At 37.2% G+C, this 20,466-nt stretch overlaps 2 protein-coding genes across 6 annotated transcripts in view; one reads left to right on the plus strand and one right to left on the minus strand.

The window, feature by feature from the left end:
* Nucleotides 1-7,661, minus strand: part of C2CD3 (C2 domain containing 3 centriole elongation regulator) — a 107,933-nt gene extending 100,272 nt beyond the window's left edge. For 3 of the 4 annotated variants that reach the window (XR_004323351.1, XM_032489333.1, XM_032489335.1), the window contains exons 1-3: nt 7,391-7,661; nt 4,741-5,010; nt 907-1,064 (exon numbers count right to left, since the gene is read on the minus strand). Coding sequence is in view for 2 of the 4 variants with exons in the window: in XM_032489333.1 (XP_032345224.1) it covers nt 907-1,064; nt 4,741-5,010; nt 7,391-7,445 (483 nt within the window). In the remaining 2 variants the exon portion in view is untranslated. Of the gene's footprint in view, nt 1-906; nt 1,065-4,740; nt 5,011-7,390 lie in introns of those variants that run through there. The other variant, XM_032489334.1, reaches the window with a different exon arrangement.
* A 213-nt stretch (nt 7,662-7,874) lies between these two features.
* PPME1 (protein phosphatase methylesterase 1) overlaps nt 7,875-20,466 on the plus strand; it is a 60,270-nt gene continuing 47,678 nt past the window's right edge. The window contains exon 1 of one of the 2 annotated variants that reach the window (XM_032489343.1): nt 7,875-8,160. In XM_032489343.1, coding sequence (XP_032345234.1) covers nt 8,060-8,160 — 101 coding nt within the window. In that variant the 5' untranslated portion in view covers nt 7,875-8,059. The remainder of the gene's footprint in view (nt 8,161-20,466) is intronic. The other variant, XM_006181588.3, reaches the window with a different exon arrangement.

The raw sequence follows: 20,466 nt of genomic DNA on the forward strand, positions 1-20,466 counted from the left end.
GGAACCCTTCTATGTTCTTTCCCACCATCCTGTAGGTACCTATAGTGTACATACCACACTGTACTCTACTTGTTATTCTTTTCTATTTCCTCCTGACTTTCGAAAATTAAATAAAAGGACTATCTCTTATTTCTGTATCCTAAGTTAGTGGCACATAACAGCATATTAAAAAAAGTAGGCTGGGGGGTGGGAAGGGACAGACTGGGGTTTCAAAATGTAGAATAGATAAACAAGATTATACTGTATAGCACAGGGAAATATATACAAGATCTTGTGGTAGCTCACAGTGAAAAAAAATGTGTGACAATGAACATATGTATGTTCATGCATAACTGAAAAATTGTGCTCTAGATTGGAATTTGACATAACATTGTAAAATGACTATTACTCAATAAAAAAAGGGTTAAAAAAAAAAGTAGTCTGAACCAATGAGTGAACATAAAAGATACCACTTACTTGAGTGAAACAAGCAATTATTGCTTGGCACTATGTTAGGACCTATGGGAAAAACAAAGAAAGCAGAAAACATTGTCCTGCCTCCCAGGGAATCTAGAAACTAAAAGGAAGGGAAAACAAAGGGAAACTACAAATACATAACTTTGTAGGATTATAACTGAACAATGATTATGTAATTAATATTATTATGAATTTAATAAAGGGTACAGAGAAGAATGAGTGCAGTAGGAGCTGAGGACTCTTGGAACTTGAGAAGGGAAGCAAAGCACTAAAAGGATATGGATAAGTGGGAAACAAGTACATTACAGTCTCTGGGTAAACTCATGAACAAAAACATGAAGTAGGAATTTGCATGGTATGTGGGAGTCACAAACCTACCCATTCCACAAACAGACTCAAGTGTGCCCCAAAAGTTTTATTCTATGTAGTAAAGAATCACAAGATTTTTACCTGGAGTTCTCCAAGTTTCTTAGATGTTGGTGAAACAATGGTAAAAAGTCCACTGATGTAATGGGTTGGAGAAAGCTGGGCTAGTCCATTGATCTGAACTCTACCAATTGGAAGATGTTCAAGTTTGGTGATTACTTCCAGCACCAGCACAGCCATGTCTAATCAGAAACAATTACAACATAGGCACACATTTTTCATTTACTTTTACTTTGGAAGTGGGCAGAAAGATACACATTATAAAACTTTTTTACTTAAAAAAATCATTTTATTTTCAAATAAACTATGCACTTACCATATCATTCAGAAGGTGGGAAAGAGCGAACCCAAGATCAAAAGAACAAGAATGTTTTAGAGAAGAATATTGACAAATACCTTTCATGGAGAAAACAATTACATAAAAACATTTAGCATATCAGGTATTTGATAAGCAAAATACCTTTAAAAGACTCCCCACCCATATTTGGTAAGGACTCAGGCTTTGGTTTTTACAATATAAAAGCAACAATTTTCAGTTTTTTAATTCTCACCATTTCTAGTTTTGAACTTGACAAAGGGCTTCTCCTGTATAGATGCATGGGTTGGTCCCTGCCTCCCAGGAGTATCTTATTGTTTACTCCTCAGTTAGATCTGGAGCACTGAAATGCTGAGAGCACTTAGAACTAAAAAGAATGGAAATAAACTCCTTAACTGCATTCTTCAATTAGCTGCTTAGACTTAACACCTTCATGGTCCTAATTTACAGCAGGAGAAATACAATGCGTGCATATGCAATCTGAGATTATTTCAGGACAGTGTAACTTCTGAATATTTTCTTACCAAAGTTGAGAAGACGGTTCATTTTAACCATTTGTTCAATGCCACAGTAAAAAGAGCATTGGATTTATAATTAGGAGACCTGTGATTGTGTTGTGGCTCCAACATTCACAAGCTACTTCCATGTAAGCCACAGTTGTCTATAAAATAGGCATCATCATGGCTGTGTGAGGACTGGAAGTATTGCATGTAAAACATGTAGCACAATACCCTCTCACATGGTAGTTGCTTACTGGTTGTTATATGACTTTCAGCAAATTACTTAACACATCATAGCCCCTATCTTATCTATTCATGGAGTTATCTGGAAAATCTATGAGCTAATAGATGTAAAAGTGTTTTGTGGACTATAAAATAATGTGCATATATAGAATAAGGAAGTATACCAACATTTGGTGGCTATTTACTAACAGCCAGGCTCGTCCATGTCTCATTAATTTTCTTAATAAATCTATGATACAGTTGTTTCTGTCCCCGTTTGAGGATAACCAACACTGGGGCTCAGAGAAGTCATCTGACATGCCTAAGTTCACCCAGCTTTAAAGTGACAAATCTTGGCAAACATTCAGTTCTGCCCAACTGTAAAGTATACTACACCATGCTTCTTCATTATTTACTACTTCTAGGGAGGAAAAACTTAATTCTTAACAGGCTTCTGACCTCTATCCTTCACTTTTGCTGGAATTAGGATCCCTATTGTCCAGCATTCTCTCCACCCCCATTGCTTTTCATATTCCTACTAACTGAATGCTCTCCAATAGAAGAGAGGCAAAAATAAAGTGATGAAACTCAGCGAAGTATCATCATTTTCTCAGTCTCTACTCTAACTGTCCCATGCTCCAAACACTTTCATGGCTGCTATTTCCTGTAGAGATAAAGGGTAAGGGAAGAAAGATGTAAGAGAGTATGAGGCATACAGAATCCTGTATTTCCTAAGGCAGTATGCAAAGAGGAAACATTTATGGTCTTGGAGTCACCCTGAAATTAGGGTTAGTGTTAGGGTGACCCTAGGGTAAGTTAACTTTACCTGTGAAACTCAAATTCATCACTTAGAAAATGAGGATAACGCAAATGTACAGAGCCTCACAGAATGTAGTCTAGTACATCCCCATGGCTTCCTCCTATTCCTCCTACTGTATTTTTACTTTCCTTAAACAAAAAGTTTTAAAAGATTTAAAATGTAACGATTTTCTCATTAAAAACAAATCTTTCTGTACTTAACATGTTTTTGTAACTGCCCTTTCGTTCAGAATAAGATGAAATAGATATAATGAAATGAATAAAACAAATCATCCTATCTACTTCACAAGGTTGTTTTAAACATCAAATAAAATAATGGACATCAAAGGATTTTTTTTTTCCCTTAATGGAGGCACTGGGGATTGAACCCAGGACCTGGCGTATGCCAAGCATGCCTCTTATCACTGAGCTATACCCTCTACTCCTTGAAGTATTTTATCAATTGTAAAATGCTATATATTTTCACTTGTTCTAATATATTTTTTTTTAATCTGAGGAATTCATATAATCTGTTTTCCTACCTCCCTTTTTTCCAACCTGGAAAGATTTATGTTTTACACTATTCATGTTTTATGCTAGTATGACAACATATTGACTAGTTTATGCATTTTATTTTCTTTTAAATGAACTGTGCAAACAAGAGTATATAAAAGAATAATAAAACAAATGCCTACCACATACCTTAAGAAATAATTAGGCTTTTCCCAAGTTTTCAGTTAGAGTATGCTCTTGTGTGAACTAATATTTGACCTCTTCTGTCTTCATTTTCTAATAAACATATGCTCATGTTCACAGGTGGCCATCACTTAACAAAGTTCACCTCATCTGTCTCCTATTCAAATCCTATCTTCTCCAAGGCTTCTTTCCTAATTAGAATCATGAAATTTGAGTTCTGGCCCATTTGATGGTTAACTCTTTAATTTATTAATGGGAAAATGACTTGCTCAAAGTAAAGCAGCAAGTGTGTGCAGAACAGAAGTAGGATTTACGTTTTAGATTTACAGTACCCAGAGTACCTATGGGTATCCTTTAATAGCTCTTATCAGATACTTTCCACCTATTATTGTAGCTAAACTTCTCTGTGAATTGTTAGAATTAGATACCACTCTGATTACATTTTTATTCATTTTTGTAATTACCACAGAGCCTAGCACAATGTCTAGTACATGCTAAGTGTTCAATATATAATTTTTGTATGACTGAATTTTTTGCTTTATATTTTCAATGTCTTCAAAAATTTTCTTCTTGATAGAATGTAAACTTCTTAAGGACAGGTTAACCTTTAGTTCGCCTCTAGCTCTCCAGTATTCTTAATACAACAATGTTGACATGATAAATGCTTAATTTTTACAGGCTTGAACTGATCTGATTTTATAAGTAACCCCACCATCCAAAATGTGTTTAAAAGAAAGCTTGACTTGAATAGAGAAATAACACAGTACCTTTAGACTGCTTTCCCTGAACAGAAATGATCAAATCTTGCTTGGCTCCTGGTTCCCTATGGAGGAATCCTCCCATCTCTGAAAACCTGTATCACTAACTCATTAAACCATCCATTTGACATTTAGCATGTACTATTTTGTACTATTAGTAAGTTTTATATCTAAATCCTCTTTCCTTGAGCATGATGTATGTCCCAGAGCACAGACTACAGTTATTACTTAAAGACACATGGTGTGCTAACAAGCGCATGAGTTTTGGTGTCAGACAGAAGTGGGTTCAAATCCTAGTTTTGTCATTTATCACCTATGTAACTTTAAAGAGTATTCACTTCATCTCTCTGAATCACAGTTTCATTATCTATAAGAAAAGAGAAAATACCTATCTCGAGGCTTATGAAGAATAAGGAACAGGTACCAACTGCTAGTGCACAGTATATTCTCAATGGCAGCTATTATAAAACCTCTTTGACTCCTCTGGGTTATACAATAATACCTATGGTTAACAACATAAGCAAATTTTTATTAGTTTTGCAGGTGAAATGATAAGACAAAAACATACCCGTTAGGTAAGAGGTAAACTGCTTTGGACCACATCTAATAGCATAACGTGTAGTTGTTCTCACAGCTTTTGGTTCGGTCTGCAATGCATCCCTGGGGCAAAAGAGGGTTCCTTCTGATGTTTCTCCCCACCATCTTACTCGGACAAGCACACAAGCAGGAGGCTTTGCAATCTTCCATATGACTTTATTAACAGTAAGTTTCAGAAAGCAGCGTAGCTGGCCTTCAACCAGGGGTGGTAGACTTGTAGATGGTGAAATATCACTCAAACCTGTGGAGGAATCCAAGAACACCAACTCAAAATATAGAAAACATACAATCTGCTTCTTGAATGAAAGCACAAAAACATTTTAATTTCTACAGAGAAAAAGCTTATTCTATTCATCCTAACACATGAGAAGTAACCAGAAAACCAGATCATAGACTAACCTACCTGGTCACTTAAGCCACTCTGACAATTAGTATTTAGGGTTTGACTTAGGTTATTGTAAGTAAAGAAAATACCAAGTTAAGACATGCTGACACAAACTCCTTTTTAACTGAAAGATACCAAACGAAAAATAACAATGATACAGTATATAGGTTTCAAAAAAATCTCTGAAGTAGTTGAATCCTCCAAGTACTGTTGTTTTCATAATTGCAATGTCCAGTTTTTAAGATGTTATTTTCATCTAATTCTCTTATTTTAAAACCATCACTCAACATAAAACTCCTTTCACTTAATTCTCCAGTGATTAAGCCTACACCACACACCTCGGCATTTCAATAAAGACCACCTGTGTGTTTTGTTCCTGCCAACATCATCCAGTCAATGAGGATAGAACGATTATCTTCAAATTCTGTCACTTTTTTTTTAGCACACTACTGGGTTCATATTTACTGGCTTTAGATTTTAGACAGATAGTAAAATGTAAATGAGGCAATTAATCATGACTTTCTATAAAGCTTTCCTTAATGACCTTGATTGCCTTCCATTCACAGTAACTTCTAACCATGACTTAGAGATTTAAGAACTCATTCCTGTATTTCACATAGCTTTCAATTCCTCTTACTTTTTGCCTGAGGAGTGGTCATGACTTACAAGAAGAAAATACACTGGAGTCTATCTATATAACTAATTCTTTGGATTTCTAAAGCAAACACCCTCTCTGCTTTTTATAGTGAAGAAAAGACCTATCATAATCTTTATGGATCACTAGTTTCAACATAAAAATTATACACAAGTGTGTATGTGACCATTACTGTATATGCAAATAGTACAGTGAGAAGGATATTCTTATGTTATTTCTATTTTGATTTTTCTCCTATCAACCAAATATGTTTGACTAATGCAACACAGGGAGCACCAGCACTGAACACTTTCATGCTTCTGTTTTATATCCTCCCATTATTCCTGGAAGGAAAGGCATTGCCCCATAACTGCCTCAGTTATCTTTAAGCAGTTTGGATATGACTCATTCCCAGACTGTAGCTTTAGTCTTCAATCCAATGGCCTAATGCACTATCACCATTCCTAATACCTCTTTGCCTATGATATGAAGCAGCAGTCAGCTAGTTTTCTGTTTTGTTTGAAGCAGCCCTGTAGAGATTCAATTTCATTTCCTGATCTGCCCTGGGTTCCCAGGGTGACTGTTCTTGCAGCTAACATTTCCTTACTCTCTTGGTGAGCTTGCTTCTCCTTGAGCATGCTAACCTGATAAGGTCCTCCTGCTACACACGCTTTCATTACCTCAAATTCTTCAGAGATCTTCATGCCCATGCCCTTACCAACCACCTTCCTCCCCACTCCAACCCTACCACACTGTCACTCCCCAGTCTTTCCTCCTCTCTCCTCCACAACTACCTTTTCCCAGCTCCCACCTGTAGCTCTTCATGCTTCATGACTGTCTCAAGCTTCAGTTACTCAATTAACATTTACTGAGTCCTGCTTTCCGCTAGTTCTCGGGGATTTAGTAATGTATAAAACGTGATCCTTGCTGATTAGGATTACTGACATATTCTCCTCTCCGATTTATCTTCCAGTCCCATGTAGACCTATAAAGCTATACCTACCTCCCCGACCCCTGCCCCCGCCCATACGTCTAACTCTATTATAAACACTAAGTCATGGGAATTTAATGTACAGCACGGTGACTATAGTTAATGATAGTGTATTGTACATTTGAAAGTTGCTAAAGAGGAAATTTTAAAAGTTCTTTCCACAAAGAAAAAAAGTGTAATTACGCATGGTGATGGATACTAACTAGTCACTGTGGTAATAATGTCGCAATACATACAAATACCCAATCATTATGTGGTACACCTGAAACTAATATAATAAATCAATTATATCTGAAATTTTTTTAAGTAAAAAGCAAAACAAAACACTCCTACAATTCTTTGTTCCCTTTCTCTAGAAGCGTCCATTTTTAGCCCTCACCTCGCCCCATTTATTCACCCATTTTGCCCCCTACTCCAGCCCCTATTTCCTTTCCATTCGCAGGAGGGACAACTGCTGTCTCTTTTAACCTTCTAATTCCTTGGTTACTCCCTCCTCCATCCCCCTCCATTTTTTAAACAGGCGGTGTGGGGGTCTCCTTAGGACGCCTTGCACCCTGCTCCCCTAACTCCGCCCTACTACGCTTTCCTCAACGTTTGGTCGCTCAGGTTACCTCTCTTCTTCCGGCTACGGCCGCCTCCAGGCCCCTGGGCTTTCCGTTGTTTCATGACGAGCCCAAGCTCTTCTTCACCAACTCAACGCTGGCCCCAAAACCTAAGCTGTAGCCTCCCGCCATCCCTTCCCAAGGCGCTTGCGTTCTCCGGCAACCGGCGCCGCTGGGCAGCTTGGGAGGCAGAAACAAGCACCTCTTCCTCTAACAGTCCCGGGAAGAAATGAGAAAGGAAGGCGCCAAGACTCCTTCCCTCCAATAGACTACAACACCCAGGATGCTTTGCTACACTACCTCTGCGGGGCTGGATGCTGTCGCCTCCAGCTGCGCAAGCGCAAAGGGACAAGCTCTTTGAGGACTCCATTGCCCAGAGTGCATTGCCTTCAGGAGCGCTCCTGTTTCCGGCGAGGGTCGTCGAGTTCTCCGCTTGGGGCCTGAGGGGTCAGAGACTCCGTTACCCAGCTCCCTTTGTGGAGCGCTGTTGCGCACTTCCGGTGGAAGCGCTGAGGCGAGGGGGTGGGGTTTGCGGAGCCGGTGGGCGGTGCTGCCGGTAGCTGGGTGCTGTCCAAAGGCGACAGGGCGTCGCTAGGGGAGCGAGCTGTGACCGGTTGGGCCGCACTCAGCGTGGGACGAAGCTTCTGCTACTGTGCGACTACCCGCGGCCTCCTCTTCATGTCGGCCCTCGAGAAGAGCATGCACCTCAGTCGCCTGCCCTCTCGCCCTCCTCTACCCGGCAGCGGGGGCAGTCAGAGCGGAGCCAAGATGCGAATGGGGTACGTGACCCGTCCCCCTTCTCCCTAGAGACCAGGCCCCGGCCATTGGAGAATGGTGTCTCTGGGCGTTTAGAGCGGCACGACAAGGGAGGGTGAGGATAGAGAGAATGTTGGCGCCGGCCTGGACATGTTTAGATGAAGTAAAAGGCAGATCTGGGGACTAGGGGAGGCGCCAAGTCAATGGAAATTGGAGGACAAATAGTATTGGAGGGCGAAGGGAATGAGGCAAAGATTAAGGAAGCTGAGAGGATAGTTTAAGAGATGTAGGAGGCACCGCCAGCAGAAGGGGTAGAGGAGGTTTGAAGAAAGGGAGAAGAGCGGCGACAAAGAGTTGGGGGGAAATCTGCCAGGGAGGGTTAAGGGAAAAGGGAAGTAATTGAGAGAAGAGTTGAGGAGAATTAGAAGAACTAGGGAAAGATTTGGGAGGACTAAGAAGACTGTGAGAACTAGCTATTAGGGGAAAAAAAGCTGAGGGAAACAGAGAACACCTGAGGCACAGTTAGAGAAGGAAAGAGAACTAGGAAGCAGAAGGTTCTGGAGAGAGTACCTAGAAGTGTAAGAGGCAGATTCAGGGAGTGAATGAACGGGTGACTTAGAGATGAGGTCTCTTAAGGGATACTGAGAAAGTGTGGGGAGCAGGCCTAAGGAAAGATGGAGAACAGCCAAGAAGACTGTTGGGGGTGACAGGGATGTGCTGAGAAGTGAGGGTAACGGAATAAGGGGAGGAGTGGTGAGGAAGAGGGCTTAGTGACCATGGGCTCCAGAGATTGAGAAACGACTAGGAATAAGATGTAGTGAATGTTAAGTGCCGCAGAGGTAAGGTCTGGGAAGCTTAAAGAGGAAGATTTGGGTAGTTAATTTTTGCTAGGCAAATGGGTCTGATGGAAGCTAAGTACTGGTCTGATAAGATTCAGAATTAATGAAGCATCGAGAGTAACCACTTAAAATGTTTGAGGGAGAAACTTTTCTTCATTGGGAAGGGTGGAGCTGGGTTGGCTTTTGTAATTTTAGATTGTTGAATGGCTTGATCCAGATTAGGAGATACTAAGGTGTAGGAGAGAGTATAATGAGTTGAACTGGGAGAGATAATTACTAGAAAGCAGAGATAAATAAACAAGCAGTTGGTTTTGAGGGGTATTTGTAGTATCAGATAGATTTCTGGAGACTAGTGACTGTAAAGAGAAAAGGGGTAGGGAAAAATACTTAGGTATGAGGTAGTCAAGAGTGTGTGGATTCTAGAGATAGAATATTCTTGGAATAAGGACTAGAGAAGAAAAACCTTAGGTTCTGAATAAGTAACATGTACAAAAACTGATCAAAAAGGAGATGAAGGTAGGAGATGCAGTACTGTGAAAGCAGGTCCTAAGAATGAAGAGAAAGGAGAATCCTATAAATTAGAACAGTGGGGTGAAGGGGTTGTGAGAATGATTGGAAAAACCAGGGAAGAAAACTAAGAATTGAAGTGGAGACCTGACTATGATACATAGTAGAAAAATGAGAAAACCTTGACAGGAGAAGATAGGTGGATGGATGCACAGTACAAAGAGGTGGTAGAAAGCTACATATAAGGTAAAATGAGGATTGATTTGGCATTGGAAGACAGAAAGGTAGGACTGTAACATGATTAAGGAGAATCTGGAAGCTGATCCATAACAGATTATTTGGGAAAATTAACCTGGAGTATACAGTTAATGTAACATTTATTTTTGATATGTATCTTAGTTGCTGCCTTTCTTAAACTAAACTTTGATCTTTCAGTACTCTTCTGTAAAAATGTATAAAAATATTAGCTTTTTAATAACTATACATGCTTCAGATAAGTTTAACTAGAGCTTAGATTCTCACTTTGTCAGAATAAGTTCTCTGAAGATGAACTGAAGGAAAATACTAAGAGAAAATAAAATCTACTGATTAGAGGATTGTTAGTAACTTAACCTCTTTAAATAGGTGCTTTGGTTTCCTTAATTTAGGTTAACTGCTTATCCTAAAATAAAATTCTTTAAAAAGATGCTTCTTTGTAGTATTGTGAACAGAAGAGCATATGTTGGTGAATTTTATGTGATCCTCATGTGGCTTATTTTCCTGTATTTTTTTTTTTTTTTTTGGTCTTGCCCCACTTAATTTTTTAATTATTTATTTTACTTTTTTACACCTTTATTGTGGTATGGTTCCTGTATGGTAAATTACACATATTTCAAATGTACAATTTGGTGAATTCTGATGGATGTATACAGCAGTGAAACCACCACCACAGTCAAGATAGCTAACATTTCCATCACTCCCCAAGAGGTTCAAATTTCCAATTCCCAATTCATCCCTTCTCATCCCCTTTACTTCCTGGTAAATAAGTTTATTCTCTGTGTCTGTGAGTCTGTTTGTTTTGTAGATAAATTCATTTGTGTCCTTTTTTTTAGATTCTACGTATAAGCGATTATTTTCCTGTATTTTCTACTTCCTTATTGGAATATAGGCATGCCTGTAAGTCTAATGTTAGTGATAATACAGACTCTCTCCCCCTTAGAATCATAAAGCTAGAAGAGAGCTTTGAAATGATCTTACCACTTCACTGTATAGTTGAGGAAACTGAGACTTGGAGAAATCTGCATTCTGTAAGGTAAACTAAGAGGCAGGGGACTGTATTTTCTCTAACTAAATAGGAAAACTGAAATTCAAACCTTCCTCATACTAAGGCACCTTAGAAACTTACTGGTAGGGTCAGCTAGGACTGGGACTTGGGTCTCTTGACTCTGAGACCCATTGTGTTTTTTGGATTCATAGTTGTTATTGTTGGCAATACTTAATTTGAGTTGTGTATCTTATTCCTTTGCGAATACTCTAGGATTCAGTCTTCCTTTTTCCTCAGTCAGACCTTGTTGGGCCTGTTCCTTTGACAGTCCCTTATAAGACTGTCTCTTTTGAATATTTTTCATAATCTCTTATTTTCAATTTCAGTAAACCTTATTTACATGTGTTTGTGTATTCAGGGTGGTTTTGAGTTTTTGGTTTTTCTTGAGTTTGCATAATTTAGTTTTTCCAATTGGATTTCATAATTCCAGAGTATTGCTGGATAAAGCAATAATAGCAATTACTTTTTCTTTTTCAATTATTACTATATGCCAGTCATTGTGATAGTAGCTTTATGTATGTTATTTTATTTAATCTGCCCACACCATTGCAGGGTAGATATTTCCATTCATTGGTAAGTAAGGAAATTCAGACTTTGAGATTAAAGATCACTCAAGTAGTATGTGGCAGAATCAGGATCCAATCTAAGTTTAGTTTCTTGAGTCCATTTGCTTTTCAGAACACCAGCACTCTCTTGAATAAGGCCTGAAATCCTGGTTTTATTGTTCCTTGATAGATGTAGGCCAGTAGATGATGCTGCAAACAGTGGTTTTGAACTTTTTAATTAAACCTTTTGGAGCTATTCTGATTTTAGAGCCCTATTTGCAACTGGTATTAGTCTGTTAGGGTTGCCATAACAAAAAAATACCCATTTTTTTTTTTCTCAGAATTCTGGAGGCTAAGAAGTCCAAGATCAAGGCATCAGTAGACTCTGTGTCTGATGAGGACCACTTTTTGGTTCTTAGATGGCAGTATTCTGTGTCCTTATGTGGCGGAAGGGGGAAAGAAGCTCTGTAGGGTCTCTTTTATAAGAGTACTAAGCCCATTTATGAGGACTACCTCATGACCTTATCACCTCCCAATGGCTCTTCCTTCAAATACTATCACATAGGGGGTTAGGATTTCATGTGAATTTTGTGGGGACACAAAAATGTTCAGTCTGTAACACCTGGTGTGCTTGAGGATGTTTTGAAAATCACTACTTTAGTACATTCCATTACCATTAGAGAGACTATAGGTTATTAAAATGATTCATTTTTCAACATGTTTTTAGTTCACCATTAGTATTTTGTTTCTATAATTATCTCTTACACTTTTATAGTACTTTGACATGTATATATTAGTGCTCTTTTATATTACTTCATGAGGTAAGTTAGGGCAAGGGTTAATATTTTCTCTTAATGAGAAAACTCAAATGTTCATTGACTTGCCTAAGATCATAGAATCATTAAGTGGCAGAAATAAGACTTCTGAAACTCAGACTTCAGATTTTCAGTCCATTGTTGTTCTTGTTATACCTTGGTGCAAAGAGATTGGTGTTTGAAGTGATAGAGATATGAATTTGAAGCCTAGCTTGAGTATTTACTCCAGTCATTTAACCTCTCATAGTCTGTTTCTTATCTCTAAAACTGGGATAGTGCTGCTTACCTTAGAGTGCTGTGAGAATATATGTAAAAAGCAGTAATGCTTCCTGACACATAAGCTCTTAAGAAATGGTAACTAGTAAATTATTTTATGTTGAGAACTATGAGAAAACTCATTCTTTATGAAGTAGAAGTGCTCCTCTCAAGTATCTTATGATGTCAGCTTTTCCTCCTTGACCTCAAGCTGTGTATTTATTCATATCTGATCAGATAGTTTTTCATTCAACTATGTAAGTTTATTAGGAGCTGTTCACACAGAGAAATAAAGGGCAAAGTGGAGTGATTTGCTCAAGGTCACATATTGAGTTACTAAAAGAATTAAATCTTAGTGTTTCTATTTATGTTAATTATCAATTTCAGAAAAAATTAAGTTATAATTCACATACCTTAGAATTCACCATTTTAGAGTATATGGTTCAGTGATTTTTAGTATACAAGGTTGTACAATCACCACCTCTAATTCCAGAATATTTTCTTCATCCTGTAAGGAAACTACTTACCTGTTAGAAGTCACTCCCCTTCCCCCTGGCAGCCATTAATCTACTTTCTGTTTGCCTATTCTGGAGATACCATATAAGTAAAATCATACAATATGTGGCCTTTTGTGGCTGGCTTCTTTTACTTAGCATAATGTTTTCAAGTTTCATCCATGTTGTAGCATATATCAGTACTTTTTTTTTTGCTGAATGATATTCCATTGTATAGATACGCCACAATTTATTCATCAGTTGCTGGACACTTGGGTTGCTTCCAGTGTTTTGCTATTTTCAATAATGCTGCTGTGAACATTCACGTGTAAGTCTCTGTGTGGAAGTATGTTTGCATTTCTGTTAGGTAAATATCTAAGAATGGAATTGCTGAGCAGTATGGTAAATTATGTTTAACTTTTTAAGAAACTGCCGAAGTATTTTCCAAAGTAGCTATTTAAAGCTTTTTATGTAGTAGGAATGTTTTCTCTTTTTAAGTGTTAAAAATATTTTTCCAAGTTGCCTTTTTACTTTGCTTATGATATTTTTTGCCATGTAAAGAGTTCTGCTTAAAAATTTTAATGTACTCAAATCTATCTAATAAAATCCATTGCTTCCAGATATTGGATCACAGAAAGACATTTTCTTCTCCCAGGATATAAAGCAGTTCCTATATGTTTTTTTCCAGGATCTGTATGCTTTCTTTTTTTAAATCCATTTTAAGTTTATCTTGATGTGAAAAATGAGGAACAGATCCAATATTATCTTTATCCAGTATTATCTTTATCCATAGACTATCCAATTGTTGTAACACGGTTTATTAAAAAGTCATTTTCCCATTATGTGAATTTCACCTCAATAAAAATCAGTCCTTTTCCCTACTGAATAAAATGACATCTTTATCATATATGAAATTTCTACATAGATTTGAGTCTGCTTATGAATTTTTTTCCTTTTCCATCAGCCTATTTTTGTGCCACTACTATGCTTTTAATTAGCGGTATTATTATGTTTTAGTAGATGGTAGAGGTGGCTTCATTTTTTAAGATTTTCTTGGCTCCTTTTACTTGTTTATTCTTACAGATAAACTAACCAGCTACACTAGTGCCTGATAGTATTCTTATTGGCATTATATTAAATATGTGAATTAACTTAGAATAAACATTTTTTATGATGTTGAGTCTTCCTTGAAGAAATATGGTGCTTTTCAATTTGTATGAATCCCTTTTGAAGGAAAAATATTTTACATCCCAAGTACTGACACAAGTTATATTTAATGTTTTACATTATATTATATAAATATGTTAAATATGATAAAAACTTAGCGTTTAATATTATATTTAATGTTACCTAAATATTTACAAAATAAAACTAGGGATAAGTTCCTGTGTATAAGAGTAAATTCCTTATTACTCTTACATAATTATACAACTCAACAGATTTATTATTTAAGCACAACTAAACCTACAAAACTTCTCAAGTTCAGATTAACAAATTACAGCAATGTGAAATAATGTAATTTTCTGTTAACAATTGTGGTTTAAATGAAAATATTATCTATTAAAATAAATAATATTTATTAATAGGAAGTTCAGAGTTTATTCAGTTATTCTTCTTTATTAATCAGGACCCAGGCTTTTTGCATCCTTTCTTTTGCCATCCATAGAGATGTTGGCTTTTCCTTCTCTTGTTTGTCACATTATGGTTGCAGGATGGCTACTGCAACTCCACTTTCTTCTTACTTTTATTGTCTCTCTCCAACTTAAAAGGAGGGAACAGGGGCAAAGGCCTTTTTCTATCTTGGTTTGTCACTTTTTTTATTTTCCAGGAAAGGGAAACAACACAGCAGATTTTCTCCTGAAGTCTCTTTGTCCAGAACTGGTTCACATGTATATCCTAAGACCAGACACTGGCAGTAGGGATTACTATGACTGGTTTAGACCAATTCTGATTCATTCCTCTGGGCTGGAGGAGAGATAACAAAAGATCTGAAGCAATTTAGAATTCCGTTAGGGAACTGAAAGTGGTGGGAAGTGGGAAAGGAATGTCTGGAGTAGAGAGTAAACAGCATCTGCCCCAAGTCCTGATGTTAGAAAGCAGGGGAAACTGATCAAATTCCCTACTGTTTTCATTGCAGCACAGATACAGGAAGTGATATCTCTCTTTCCCTTCCTCCCCCATTTTCTCCCTCTGCCCCCTTATGCCAGCTTTGAGCCCCTTGATCTGAGAGCACTTCTGAGTGAATGTCCATTTTTCCATTGTTGCTAGACTTACTGTCAGCAACTGTTTCTTTTTAGTGTCTCCAAAATTGGGTAATTGGAATTTTTTTTTAACCTAATGAGCCTTTCTTGTTATGTTACTTGGTGTCAGATTTGAGAAAACACCTCTGGTTGATTAGGAAAAACTTTCCTTCATACTATGCAATAGTTTCTTTTAGAGAAGAAAGTTTTAATTAATAGCAGTATCAAAAGGATGGTCCACTTATGTGCCACACTTAGATGTTGTTCATATACAGTACCGACAACCAGTCCCAAGCACATACTACTGATATAGTTGACCCTTGAACAGCAAGGCTTTGAACTGAGCGGGTCCACTTATACACAGATTTTTTTCCAATAGTGAATACATTTGACCCTTGAACAATAGGGAGTTGAGGTGCTGACCCTCCACACAGTGTAAAATCCACATACAACTTATAGTTGGCCCTCCATATACCTTGGTTCAGCATCTGCAGGTTCAACCAGTCTCCAATTGTGCAATATTTACTATTGAAAAAAATTCTTGTGTAAGTGGACCCACGCAGTTCATGCCTGTGTTGTTGAAGGGTCAGCTGTACTACACTACTACACAATCAATGATTGGTTGAATTCATGTATGTGGAATCTTGAATATGGAGGGCCCGCAGATATGGAGGGCCAACTGTAAGTTATATATAGATTTTTCCATTGTGGGGAGGATCACCTCCACGTCCTGCCCCTCATCTTCTGCATTGTCCAAGGGTCAACTCTATATTTTGAAGATTGAATAAGAGATTATGTTGAAAATTCTAGTCATTCGAAGCCATAGTAGAAGGCTGGAGTTGTTTACTGTCATTTCCTTTCCACCATACCACTGCGTATTCCCTTTGCCGTGGACTTTTTCCAGGTATAAGTGGAAATCCTATGTCTGCCACTAATAAGCCATGTGGCTTGGTAAAGTTATTTGTCCTCTTCCTGGGCTTCACAGTTGTGTAGAAGAAAGAACACTTTGGCACCAGACATGCTAGAGTATAAATCCAAGCTCCAGTGCTATGTAAAGTGGCTCTGCGTGAGTTACTTTACATCTCTGAGCCTGTATTTCTCCATCTTTAAAAGGGGGATATTTTTCTTGCAGAATTCATCACACTGCTTGATACATAATTGGCAGCTAATTACTTCCTTACATAAAGTAGTATTTGGGTTAGATGATCTCTAATAGTCTGATCCAGTACGTAGTTTTTAGAATCCAACTTTCCTGCTTTAATAAGGATGCCCTTATCAACAGTAATGAACACACCAAACTACCATGACTCCAGACAGCCATTTAGTTGCCTTCTTTCTATTCTTTCCATTCTCTTCAAAGTGTGCTAATGAGAACTTTTTTTCTTTTTTAAAATCAGTGGTGCCTTGATTTAAATAGCTGGCTGCAATTACACTTCAGTATTTGTCTCCACAAGACTCCTAAACTGGGGCATTTGTGACAAAAGTGACTAGGTCGCTATTGTGCAGCTCATGATTCATTAGTAACTCTTCTAACAGACTTAAGCAGCCTAATGGATGTTGAAGTGTATTATGCCTATTTGGATTTGACACATTCACTTAAAAACACAACTTACATTTCTTATTCCTTATTTTCTAAGTAGGCAGGGAAATTTTTTCCTCCCTCCCTCCTTTTCTTCTCTCTCTCTTCCTCTCCGTTATTTCCTTAGCAGTTAATATATAGCAGTCATATAAGTTAGTTGGTTTTGGCATCATCACATAGTAGGCAAGGAGCGCATCCTCCATGCCCCAGCCTTGGATATAGCACTTATCTGTTTGACTTATAATTATTGGTCAGCTGTATACTCCTCAAGACTATGAGTTTCTTAAGGGTAGGAATTGTGTCTTAATTTCCCGGTGCCTAGCATGTTGTCTACTTAAGTGCTGACTGAATGAGAAAACCAAATCCTAGACCTATTTAGCCTCATTTTATAAGAAAAACCTTATTTCCTCACCAGTTCCATTAAGATGGCATAACTAAAGCTACAGTCCCTTTCTTCTGAAAGCTATTTCACTTCATAAAATAATAGAATCTGTACTTTATTTCAACACTGGCGTTTAGGTAAAGTGTGTTATATTTACAAATACTTTGGCTTAATTTGAGATTTAAAATACTCATGTGGTTGAAACTCATGCTTGGAATTAGTCTCTTACATGTAAAGAGTCATGCCTGTTTCTTACTTTTATTTTATCAAAATTTAACAATTTATCTCTTCCTCTGTCATTCCCCAAACCTGAAAGCAAGTCCACTAGTATAAGAGAGCAAATGTCAATTAGCAATTATACTCTAACAAGTGTAGGGATGAGAACAAACACTCAGCTGTTAAAAGCTAGCATTAAAAGCTCTCCATAGTCATGTCCTAGGCAATGTCAACATTTTATGTTTCTCGAGGAAGAAGATGATACAGAAAGTTGTTTTTGAGGAGAGGGATGATAGAAATGTGGAATCATTATTTAAGTAGTAAAGCTATATAATGGTAACTTATTTACTGGATTTCATATATTTGAAGATACATTTCTTTTCATATTTAAAATGATAATGTCTTAACAATTGCTACTGGTCAGGTAAGCTCTAACTTGGTTCTCATTGCCTGTACATGAGTAAACACCGTGACCAGAATCAAAACTCACAAAATAGGTGTTGGCAGCTTGGAAGAAAATCCTGGAGACAAAAGTGGAGCATTCTTTTAATCACTAAGAACTGAATGGTTATGAGGAGGGACAGGTGTTCAGTCACATGGATTAAGCAGTATTTCTAAAGTGAGAATCAAAAGTAAGATAGCTCTCTCTATATAATGGTAAAGTCAGCATATGAGCAAGTATTTAGTTTTAAGAGGCACTCTATCACCAATGTTCTTGTGAGGCACACAGGACTATATTAGAGTGATTCAGAAGGGAGTAGGATTCTTAGTATGAGGTATTTTATTTTGCTCTCATTTTCCTTTTTCTATATATCCATAAGTGATGAATTGATATAAGTATAAAAGAGCTCTTTCAAGAAATATAAAATGAATTCTAAATGATTAAAGTGTGTCATACTTTAATTGGTAGCTCTTTTTTTTTAGTGGTACATAAAATTATAATTCATCTTACAGTTGATGGTGCCTTGTATATACAGTATTTTATCTATTCTAACAACTAGATTGTGATCTATTTTGCTTAACCTTCACTAATTTAATTGTAAACTCCTTTTGTATTTTATTTACTTGCCTCACAGTGGTTAGCACACAGGAGCTCAACAAACATTTGATCAATGAATGGATAATGCTCAGACACATGATTTTTTTTCCAACAGTTTCAAATTGTGCATCCTGAATTTAGTAGGAAAGTAAATGGGAGGTAGGAGCCAAACTTGTTGAGCATAGAAGTAAGATTTAAAAACTGATTATTGTGGGAGGGTATAGCTCAAGTGGTAGAGCACATGCTTAGCATGCACAAGGTCCTGGATTCAATCCCCAGTACCTCTTTTAAAAATAAGCAAACCTAATTACCTTCCCAACCAGAATAAAATAATTAAATAATACAATAATAAATAAATAAAGTGTAAAAACAAAAAAAAACAAGAAGAAGCTTTGAAAGGGGGGAGGGTCTATCTCAAGTGGTAAAGCACATGCTTAGCATGCACAAGGTCCTGGGTTCAATCCCCAGTACCCCCTCTAAAAATAAATAATTAGATCTAATCACCCCCCAAATAATAAAAAAAAAAAACTGATTATTGACAGTATACAAAAATGAACTTTTGACCTATTTTTATCCTTCTATGATTCCATTTTTATATCCCTCTATATCCTATTAAGAAAATATAGCCCAGGTTGTTGTGAGGATTAAATTTTGATGCTTGTAAAGTACCCAGCACAGATACATGTATGTCTGGTTATTTCATTTAATCCTTCTCATCCTTTTAATTAAACCAGCTTTTCCTTAAACTTAAGAACCATGTGTCAAGATATATTAATATCACTTCAAATTCAGTTTTCTGTGTTAATCACCTGAACTATATCTTTATTACTAGCTGAGTCTCATCACAGATAGCATTTTAGTGTATTATGGCTGAGTAGACTTGAGAGTAGAGCTTCCCAGAGAATCTAGCATTGTTTCATAATACCGTTAGTCAGGGGAAATGTACTTCAGTTTTCCCAACAACCTGTTTTTAAGTTGGGGAATATGCTAACATTTTTCTCACTGAAAATTGGGAAATCGTAATCTTTATTGGTAATTAAAGGATTTGTACTTTTGCCTCTTCCCTACCCAGGTCATTGTTTAATAAGAATAGTACTTCAACTTTTTGTGGTGTTTGGTTTAACAAAATCTTCATATCAGACATAATCTTTATGAATCCTTCCCTGACCTTGTTCCATCTCCATAAGTGCCCTGAACAAGGTTGAATGTCCTATCTGTGAGCTCTCATGGTATGCTAGGCTTATTTCTGTCGTAACTACTATAGTATACAGTGACTATTTACTTGCCTATTTCCCTCCAGGCATGAGTTCTTTGAAGTCAAGAACCAAGTTTTATTCATCACTGGAATTTTGGGCCTGCTGATTTCCAGCAGGAAGTGCCCAGGAAGTGTGCCTGCCATACAGGGCATACCCAGATGTCTCTTTAATTGTGTTAGAATTACATTAACTGTTTGTATAAGCAAGTTGTGACTGGAAAGAATCTCTAACATAATTACCCTAAAGATATTTGCTATTTGTCTTTTATCCTAGATTATCATGGCATTCAGATGAGTCTGGGGAGGGGGTTCTATGGCCATTGGTTCTGAAACACACTTCATTAGAGTCTTCTATATGGACTTTATTGGCTTTTAAACTCTGTCCCCAAACCTGCTTATTTTCTTCCCATTGTGAGATGTCTAAGTAGAATAGTTTACTGATCACCTGAGTATGGCCACCCACATTGTCCTTGTAAGAGTGAACAGTTCTAGTTGGCCTCTGTAAAATACCAAAAAGCCTTGTATTCTGTCTACTTTTCTTGCTTTCATTACTGAAGTCTCAGGAGTTGTGTTTTTGTTTGAGGCCCAATCATTTTAGTAAAGCTGTCATTGTACTCTTTTTTTCTCTTTACTTTTAGGGTTTTGGAAAAAGAAGTTATAAATTATGCTGTTCTTATATTGGATGAGTGGTAGAAATAAAATTTAGGAAATTTTCTAACTTGGGTAAAGCAGAATCTTTATTAACAGAGATACAAGATGACAGTTCTTGTGCTGCAGCAGTCTGTCTTTATCCATCCATTTAAAGCAAAGTATATTTTTGTGTGATCTGACTCAGCAAGTTGGAAGTTCCCATGGACTAA

This window comes from Camelus ferus, chromosome 10 (assembly GCF_009834535.1).
Source record: "Camelus ferus isolate YT-003-E chromosome 10, BCGSAC_Cfer_1.0, whole genome shotgun sequence".
Lineage (NCBI taxonomy): Eukaryota > Metazoa > Chordata > Mammalia > Artiodactyla > Camelidae > Camelus > Camelus ferus.